Source organism: Rhagoletis pomonella, unplaced genomic scaffold (genome assembly GCF_013731165.1).
Source record: "Rhagoletis pomonella isolate Grant_MI unplaced genomic scaffold, Rhpom_1.0 Rhpom_scaffold_00005, whole genome shotgun sequence".
In the NCBI taxonomy this organism is placed as follows: domain Eukaryota; kingdom Metazoa; phylum Arthropoda; class Insecta; order Diptera; family Tephritidae; genus Rhagoletis; species Rhagoletis pomonella.
The window spans coordinates 69,589,128-69,599,504 of NW_023458559.1; the positions used below are offsets into that span (position 1 = coordinate 69,589,128).

The 10,377-nt window shown below is 43.5% G+C and overlaps 1 protein-coding gene across 1 annotated transcript in view; it reads right to left on the minus strand.

Moving 5' to 3' along the window:
• Positions 1-2,686: 2,686 nt before the first annotated feature.
• LOC118740201 (serine-rich adhesin for platelets-like) overlaps positions 2,687-10,377 on the minus strand; it is a 12,171-nt gene continuing 4,480 nt past the window's right edge. The window contains exons 3-5 of the mRNA XM_036471699.1: positions 8,212-10,374; positions 2,760-6,364; positions 2,687-2,712 (exon numbers count right to left, since the gene is read on the minus strand). Coding sequence (XP_036327592.1) covers positions 2,687-2,712; positions 2,760-6,364; positions 8,212-10,374 — 5,794 coding nt within the window. The remainder of the gene's footprint in view (positions 2,713-2,759; positions 6,365-8,211; positions 10,375-10,377) is intronic.

Sequence of the window (10,377 nt, forward strand, 5' to 3'; positions counted from 1 at the left end):
TGAATACATCTGCATACATCGATAGAGGAGTTACATACTTATATAAAAAATCGCATCTAAACAATCAGAGGTGTGGAAGATATACTTCATATGGCACCAATCTAAGTGATTTTCACTGCTATGTGATCGCTATGTAAACCGGTAACACAATTTATTGGATTTAGTTTCCTACATAAAGGAGATATATCGCAAAAACTGGTATCTGAACAATCAGTGCTATAGGAGGTAAAGCTTATACAGCATAGCTTTTGAGGATTTTCTCAGTAGACTTTGTATTATTATTTATAAAATATCTTACGAAATTTATCGGTTTTAGCTGTTCAAATAAAGGAGTTTTACAATAAAATCCCATATCTGAACAATCAGATGTATGGAAGATATATGTTGTAGTCATCCGATCCTTCTTATTTTCACTGTAAGTATTCTGTTAATAATGAGTGAAAATGGTGCGAAACTTCATGTTCCTAGCTGCATAAATGGAGGAGTTATGATAAAAGACCTCATATCTGAACAATCAGTTGTATGGGGGCTGCAGGTTATAGTGACCCGATCTTTGTTATTTTCACTGTAAGTCTTCTGTTGATAATGAGTGAAAACAGCGCGACTTTTCATGGTCCTAGCTACATAAATGGATGAATTATAACGAAAAACCTCATATCTGAACAATCAGTTGTATAGGAGCTATAGGTTATAGTTACCCGATCTTTTTAATTTTCACTGTAAGTTTTCTGTTGATAATTATTGAAAACAGTGCGGAATTTCCTGTTCCCAGCTATATAAATGGAAGAGTTATAACGAAAAATTTTATATCTGAACAATCAGTTGTATGGGAGCTATAGGTTATAGTGACCCGATCTTTGTAATTTTCATTGTAAGCATTCTGTTGATAATGGGTGCAAGTGCTGCGAAATTTCATGTTCGTAGCTGTATAAATGGAGAAGTTATAACGAAAAATCTCATATCTGAACAATCAGTTGTATGGGAGCTATATGTTATAGTGGTCCGATTCTTCCGGTTCCGACAAATGATTAATACATTATAAGAATACACCCACCTACCAAATTTGATCCGGATGTCTCGAAAACTGAGAGACTAGATTGCATACAAACAGACGGACAGACAGACAGACGGACAGACGGACATGGATAAATCAACTCAGCTCGACGTTCTGATCATAAAAGTATACATTTTAATGGGTCTATCTCTTTTTGTTCTGGTACTTACAAACATCGGACCAAAGTTAAAATACCATTTCATGCTCATGAAAGGTATAAAAAGAGTTTACCCAAATGCCAGTTAAAAATATCCCTGCAACGTAAAAACCATTTTCTATCTTGCGAAGCCCAGTGTTGAGGTTAAGGGAAAAGTGGCATTGACAATATGTCACATAAATGGGCGTGTCAGGTATTACAGGAACGCTAAGTTCAGCCAGCTATAAGCAGATGAATAGCAAAGCTTCTTCAAGCTGGAATTGCTGAAATTGAAAATTTTAACAGCGCGACACAGTTACAAACAAAGTAAAGGATGGCCACAAGCGCTGTACCGCCATCTTGCCTGCGGAGCCCTCTGTGTCAATAACGTCCCTGCCAGGGGTCAATCCTAGTAGTATCTAAGTCCAAACTCTATCAGGAAATGGCTATCAGGCATCCGCAGAGGACACTGCAGATTGAAAAGACATCTAGGGAATAGTCTCTGCCACTTTCATGCAATTTCAAGAAGATATGAGTATAGGCTCGCTGTGGCCAAAATGTGGGTAGGGAGATATCGTCGATGGCTTTGAAAAACCGCCCATCCACCAGTTTTAAAACCGTCTATCTTACTAAAATTTTACAGGAGAGCGAAATAGCTTATTTTCTTTAAGACTGTCAACTTAGTAGGCTATATTTAATCTATATGTCATTTTAAAAATGTATGGTTAGAATAGCAGTTTTACTATTTTTATGCATAAAACTCAGGACCACCAAATCTCATTTTTGCTACTATAGCGAATTAGCTGGCTTTTCAAAGGCATCGACGATGTACTCCCCACCATTAGAAGCCCTTGTGAACTTTCTAGGAAATTTAGGATTATACGAATGCTGCGCAGAGAAGAATACACAATAGATCCATACAGTTGCACCGGATACCTCTTTTTACTACCTCTGTTAGGTAGTTAGGATCGACATCAGTTGTCTTTATCGAAGGTCTTAGGGATAATCTTCAATTTACTTCTGGTTACTTGGTAATGAGACGGCTGATTATTTGGCTAGAAATAACTCGGGCTGGGTATTGTTCAGCTTGCAGTTAGTTAAAGAAACTCCACAAGCTCTTACTGGAACTCTTAGATGGCACGAAACCTCGTATAAAAATTTCTGTAGCGACAAGTACCCCGAACTCCGTAGAAAGTTCGCGAACTTAAATAGCTGAGAAACAGCTTTGAAACTTTCCCCTCAGAACACCATTCCATTCGATGAAACAACAAAAATTTAAGATGGTGCTTTTTCGAAGAAAACTTCGCGATTGAAGAGGATTCGTCATTTCTTTGGCCGATATTTTGAATTTTCATAAGCCGATATATATTCGATAGCAATTCAGTTCAAAAGAGTAAGCTATCGCCCACTTGCAGACCACATTCCTGAATTCATTATTGCTTCTACCGCGCAACGAATCGGTACTACCAACAACATCATGCTGGGTAATGTTATCATTACCGAAAACATGTATTGAAAATCTCTAAAAATAAAAAAATTTAAATAAAACAATTACGCATACTCACTCACCTTCTTCACTCGCATTCCTCGATACGCCGCGGCTCACTTCATCCTCCGATGGTGATTCCACAATGCCACCTACTTCAATGACACTTTGCACCGAATCCGCAGAAGATGATGTTGACATAAATGTCATAGACGCAGTTGTTGTTGCTGTTCCTGCTGCTAATGTTGTTGTCTTTGGCATTTGCATGCCATCGCCAACGCGCTCTGATTTCCTCAATTTCTCCGTTGTTGTGGATGGGGATGTATTTTGTGGCTCATTTGGCAAATTAATGGTCTCCAAATGCAACTCGGCTGCAATTGTACCACTGCTACTACCACTACCGCTTACCACATTCGAGACAACTTGTTTGGTTGGCGAGCTGACCGCCATTTCCGTTGGCAGATCTTCGCTGGCAAAGGTAATAATTGCCTGCTGCTTGACGTTGTTTGTGTCGTCGTATTGCTGTTGTTCTACGCCAACAATAATACGCTCTAGCTTATGTTGTTGCGACTCGCTGCGGGCTGCGGGGACGGATGCTGATTGTGCTGATTTAGTTGGCTGTTGCATTCGCTCGCAGTTTTGTTGTAAATTCGGTGTGTTAATTGGGATTTCTAATTTAGACGTTTGCAGTTGGGAGTTCGCACACGGTGTGTGGTCGCCACCAAAGTTAGCTGTGTGCAGGTCTATGGAGCCGCGTTTTTTCGGTGTTGGTGCTAATGTTGAAGTGGGTGTGGTTGAGACAGTGGTGGCAATCGTGCCCTCTGAAGATTTGTGCTCACGTTTTTGTGGGATGGGTGGTGACGTTGGCTTTGTAGCCTGGATTGTGACTTTTTCGTTGGCCGTCACTTCGTTGATAGATGCAGGCAATTTTTTCTCAATTTTTATTTCCACGGTTTCGAATTGTCGTATGTGTTGCGGTGACTTGACTTCCACGACAATCGGTTTTATCGCCTCTTCAATTGCTATAACTTTACTAACGACAGGCGCTATGGGTTTGCCGTCAAATTCCGTATGCACCGCCTCAGCTTTGGGTTCTTCAATAATATTTTTATGCAGCACGTAAAACGGTTCATTATCAAGCAAGTCTGGAGGCGCACTTACGTGTAAGGATGCTTGTTGCTGCTGGCTTTGTGCAGAGGTTACTAGTTGTTCCTTGAGCGCATTTTCCTTTTCCACGGACCGACGTTCTTCATCCAGAAATCCGGCTGTTAGCTGTGACGCATCTAACTTACTTCGATCAGCAGTCAGCTTGCCCTCATTTACGTCTATTTTTTTATGCGTCTCAAGCTCTACATCTGTACTCTCAGCAGGCGCAGCGAGTTGATCATGCGCTTTACCGTCTTCCTTAATTTTCACATCAAGCTCGCTCTCTACCACCAACTTTTCTTCCACAAGCACACCGGGTAAATTTTCACTCTCTGCTCCACTCTCTGTTCCATTCACTCCCCGTTCGTTTACTTCCTCCACCGTGACTGCAGCGGCTGCTTCGGCTTTGTTCTGCTTGTCGTCGCCAAAGTCGAAACCCTCCTCGTCGCAAAATTCGTGCTGGAATAACTTTTCAGCCTCTTTCTTTACCTTCTGGTAGCTTTCGATCAGCTTCTGCGCCTCCAGCTCCAAACGCCGCTCATCTTCGGACTTCTTCAGCAGCTTAGCGCCCTTCTTCGGTGTCTCCTTCGTAGTTTCGCTGCGACGCGTCACCTGTTTGTCACCATCCTTAGTCACAGTCAGTGTTTCGCTCAATTCACGCAGTAGTGTGGGCTTCTTATCTCCTTCTACACTGCCGCCGCCCAAAACCTGTTCCATATCTTCAAACGAATCCTGCACTTGGTGCTCACACTCCATATACTCCACGCCGCCAGATTCGTTGCGTTGCAATTGCTTACCACTCTCCGATAAATTCAAAATACCCCTTTCAATACTTTGCTTATCTTGTGGATTCTCGACAAATTCCGATATACGCGTCTCCGCGCTCGCGGTGACCGTCATCGGCTCTAAATTGTCAGCAGCTGTCATTTCCTCAGCAAGACCTTCAACACCAAGCTGGTCCAAATCATCGCCTTGGCTATGCACCTTTTTCAGCTTGGCGCGTTCCTTATGGCTCTCCGTGCTCGTCTGTAGCTTCTCTTCGCCCGCCGCATCGCGTGTGCGTATCTCGGTGTAAGCATTTTGTTTGGTTTCGAATTGACGCTCTTCAAATACGGTTATGCGTGGCGAACCGGCGCTACTGACGCGTTCCGCATAGGGTTGCAGCGTAAAGGCAACCGGTTTATTGAAATGCTCCAACAAGTTGGAGGTAAAGGGTGCGGCGCTCGGTGTGGCGCTGGTCGTTTTATTAGTCTGAGCCTTACCGCCAGCTTCAAGCGTTTTGCGCAACTCCTCCGGTAAGCCGTCCAAAGCGTCATAGCTGCTATTCTCGATCAGTTGCGTAGAAGATGTGGAGGACTTGATGACCTGCTTTTTAGTGGTAGTTGTGGTAACCTTTTGTGTAGTCTGACGTTCCGATTTCAGCTCGGACGTGTGCTCAGTCTTCGCCTCCACATTTTTCTGCACCGTCTGCTCAATATGTGTCTCGCTGGTCTTGCTGGACATACTCGAACTACTAGCGCTATTGCTGCTCGATTTCGTGGTCTCTGCTGCAGTCTCGCTTTTGGACTCACTATGGGTATATGTATCAACCCCTTCAACTTTATGCGCCAGTTTTATTGACTCTGCTTCGTTTGTGTTATTGGATGAGTTAATATGTTCCTCATTTGCCTGTTGTTGACCTATTTGCTTAGCTTCAATAGGTACCGCCGCCATTACAGCCGTATTGTTTGACACTTGATTAACCATTATCGTTTCGTTGTTTGTGTGCCCATTGTCTGCTGCCCAATTAGCCTTGGCATTAGGCATATCAACTACATTCTGCTCCAACTCCCTCTGTGCTACTCTACTATCAGTGGACTGGTAATTAACTTCCATTGTCACTTTGTTGGCAGTGTCAGTAATCTTATCACTTGGTTTCACCTGCTTTGCTGTTGTTGTAACTTTATCCAGCTCGCTTGCATTCTCTTTCACGGCCACAAATTCACTATTCATTTCCTTTGTCGCATGCGTCGCTTTCTCCGCTGTCACCTTGTCACCGCTGCTGGTAGTTTCCTCAGCTTTTACCTGGCCACTCTCCATTTTGGGCACTGTCGGCGGCGATACGGGCACGCCAATAAATTGCGATTTTCTCGCTTTACCAGTCGCTGATTGTTGAGTGCTAGGGGCGCTGAAAGTTCCAGTTTTTGCAGGTGTTTTCTGATCTTTTTGTGAGCTCGTGCTAGTGGACTCGGTGGCGTTGGTCCCAGCTAATTTCGTTGCTTTCACGGTCTTCTCAACAGGCTCGGACTTAATGACCTCTTCGCGCTTCCTCTCTAAAGACTTTTCTGCACGCTCGGACACTACTTTGTCTATCACCTCCTTAGTATCTTTCAGAGGTCCCGTGTCTGCTACCTTTTCTATCCCTTTTGTTGCGTTTGAGTCTTTCTTCACCTCAGCTACAATTTCCTTCGTTTGCGGTTCTGCGATCTTTTCTGCTTCAGCGTTATTTGCTAACTGTTTTGGTTGTTGCTGTTGACTCAAATCATCCACAATAACGATTGGACTGGAAATAATAGAAGATTGGTACAACATTTTGTCAAATTGTTAAGAAATGTTTAATAAATTTTGTATGCTTATTTGGTTCAAAACTGTAAAACAAAAACAACAGCTGAAGCCACTGACAAGCGCACAGTGCTTTTTGTTGATAAAAATATCGAAATAAAAAAAATCGCTTATTCACTCTCTTTCAACTAATTACCGCCAGCGGCCTTAACTGCTACCCAATTGACATATTCCTTACCTGTTTTTTTTAGATCTTTATTTTCTTTTTAACGCTCCAACAACCGCTACAATAATCGGAAATTGCCGCTTGTGTTCGTAGATTTGAATATTCACAGGCAATAACTTTGCGTTCACGGGATCTTCTCTTTGCCTATTTTCCGTGCGCCTAGATATCTCGCCCGTAGCTACTCACTAACTACAATTATGTACTTCAGTATCTTTCACGCCGTTGCTCACCTTAACTGTGCCAAATTAAAACTTGTACTAATTACTTTTGCCCACAATGCAAAGCTTGAAGGTAGATACATGTGTAGTAGCGCAACGCGCTGAGTTCGCCTGACGCCGCGCCTACCTCCCCGCATGCCATGCGAACTATCTACTTATCTACATACAACCTACCACTTGGCACTTCACCTCTTCTGCGCTACTTTGCGCTACAAGCGCTTATCATTATTATTTTTCTGGTTCTATTTCTACCATCAACTCGTGCCCGTACTTTAGCTGATATACTCGTCCTCTCAACCCTGCGTGCACTGCCCCTTGTACTAACTACTCACTAAATTGCTTGGTATTATTTTGGCCCCTACTCCCCATTTCGGCTAGTTTCACTCGCACATTTGCATTGTGCCGCCGCCATTTTTTTATGGCTTTTTTTCTGCACACCGGCACACATACAACCATTCTCATTCGTACTATACTAAATAATAGTATGCATAATTTATATTTTGTTTTGGTTTTTTGTTTGTTTGACTTTCCTAATATTCATTTCACTCACTTTACTTTGTGTATTCTATTTTGGCGTTGATTTTTTTGTTGCTAACTTATCTTTCCACATATAATCGTTATCTTGCACTTTGTTTAGTGATTACGCTGTCACTAATGAGTTTGATATGATACCCAGCGTATTGCTGAGTGCACGCGAAATTTTGTTAGCGGCATGATTGGTGTGAGCGCTCATCACTTAGCTGCGATCGGTTGGAAGCGCCTAAATGTATGCAACGCAAGCATAGTATGGTTGGTAAAAGAAAATTTTATTTTATTGCAAGTTATCCAATAAAGAATAGTTAGCGGAACAGCTGGCGGATTTATGGAACATTTTTGAAAAAAAGGCATCCAATTTTTATTTTCATTTATATGTATTTGATACACATAGTTAACTATTTATTAAATTTTATTAAATTTTATTCGCCACTCCTTCAGAGATTTTTTCTAAACTTTCTTTAAGTTTCAGTGAAGCCAAATTTGGTAGAATATCGACTACTAAAAGAGCTAAATCATTTGCGAAAGTTCCAATGGTAACTTCCTCTGTAGAAGGAAAGGGCAATATGTGGGTGCGGAATAGGGACATAAGTCAACTTTTCTAATATCAACGTAGAGCTGCCGTCCTTTAGAGCTAACTAGATGGGAACCCCAGAATGGATAGGGGCGGGTAAATGAATGTATTTTTTTTTTAGGATTGAGGTTGCTGGGCCTGAACCATTGTTGACAATAGATCCTAGTAAGGTCACAGTAAAGTTTATAACAGGATAGCATAACATCAATAAATTCCGAATTTCATCTAGTTCTGATTGTGAGTAATCTACGTACATAAATAAGTATATTTTATTTAAATGCTTATTAAAAACTTACCCATTTGGCAAAGATTGCGGCTCTAGCGAGGAGAATTCCTCCTCCACCTCGCCAATGGTGGGCAGCATATTCGAATGCCAATAGAGATTGAAATATGCTTCCGAGGGTCCTGGACCATTTATCAGCTCTGGTGGTCCCAACTTTTCACCATCCTCGCAGTCATAATCACGTTCAGCGTCATGATGCATGGCGTTGAGCTCCTCTTCGTCATCTTCACTCGAACTTGAGTAGTAAGTGGGTTGTGAGTCACTCACTTTAATGCATTTACCCACCACAGCAGGTGGTACGTCTTCGTCATCGACATTACTTTCAATGTGCTGCTGCTCTTGGTTGACAGTAGATGATTTAAATGAGGACAGAACTGGCGGCGATTCATCTTTCCGCTGCGCATTCGGACTATGCTTGCGTACCAAATCGAAGAGACTAGGCATTTTATCGTCCTCATTGTCATTGACATCCGTGAATGGTGTGCGTGGCTCCTGCGTTTTACTTTCGTAGGTTTGTATCTTGAAACGTATCTCACGATTGGGTGACGCGCTGGCAGGCGGTGATTGTTGCTTGAATGTTTGCATTGTGGGTGTATCGCTGCGCGATGACGGTGGCGTCGTATGTGTAGTAGCAGTATTTCGGTCCGCCACTGTCACCGTAACCGTACCAGCACCACCACTTACGGTTGACGGTTGCAGTTTAGGAATATGCGTGGGTGACTTGCCTAGCGACTGCACACGCTCTGGGGGTTTAGGTTTAGGACCTTTCGCCTTTGTGGGCGTGCTCGCTGCGGTGGAGGCAAGTATGGCTTCCGCGGACGCAGACTGACCACTGAAAACGGGTATGAGTGTGCGCTCAGGACTCTTTAGTTTCGACTCCGCTGAATTTGTGCGCTGCAGAGGCATTTTGAGACTCAACGGCGGACTGGACTCCTTCGACTTGCTGCGATAGAGTCCAAGTTTGAGGTCCGTTTCGGACTTTTGTTTGTGCGTTAGGAAACGTGGTATGTTGGATGGACTATTATTTAGCTTGCGCTCAAAGGGCGTGTCCATTTCAAATGAGCGTTTAGGCGAAAGTACCACGGGAATGCGTGACTTAGGCGGCGAAAGCTTGCTTGTTTCTACAGACTTCGGTTTCTCAGCTGCGGGCATACGCGCAGCGCTCACAACACTATCCGTGGAACTGTGGCATTCTTTATCCAAGAACATGGCGGTCTGTTGTTTGATGCTGGACGATAACTCAGGCGACTGCTTTAGCTTGATTTCGCCCTCAGTCTTGGCACGTTCGAATGAGCGTTGCGAATTGGGGCCAAATACCGAGGCGATAGCTTTTGGTATCTTTGTGATGAATTCTTTAGCGGTTTGCGTGGACTCGTATGACGGCGTGGTCGGGGTATTTGCTGGCGTAAGTGGACTATTTGTCGGAGTAGTGGGTGTTGTGGGCATAGTAGGTGTAGTTGGCACTTTTGACGCAGCCTTAGTTAGTGACTTTGCCTGCAATGCTTCGCTTGGCACCGTCGGTGGCGCAACTTGTATGGGTAGCTTAGTGGGTGAGGCAATCTTTCGCGGCGTTGGTATGATTGAACGTTTCTTAGGCTCAACTCCTGGTGAACCGCCTGCGCCGGCTACAGCTTGGCGTGGTTTCGGTGTTGGCAAAATTACAATTGGCGCACCCTGTGACTGTATCTTTAGCTCCACATTCTCGTAAGTGTTCACCTTCTCTGTCTTAAATTCGACATTCTCGTAGTTGTTTCCTGGTATGAATGTCATCGGTTTCTTCACCTGTGATGCTGTCATCGTGCCCGCCAGCAAATCAGGCATGACATCCCCCGTTGACTCGACAACTTTCTTGAGACACTCCTCCAGCTGCACCGCTGCATTCCCATTTACATTCACATTGAATTCCTGCTCCAACATTGTGAACGGTTTGAGTACCTTAGCCAACTCTGATTTATTAATCACCACACTCTGGCCATTTGTCAGCGATGTGTAGCTGGACAAGTCTGATTCGGACGAATAGTTGGAGCTCATGGAGAATTTATCAATCACTGTCGAAATTGTGCTTGCAGTGTCATCCGATTCAGACTCTGTTTTCAGTGACTGGCCGTCGGCGAACAGATTTATGTAATACTCAGCATCCGGCGGCGGTGTGAAAGGTTTATCCACCTCGCTGCTGCTG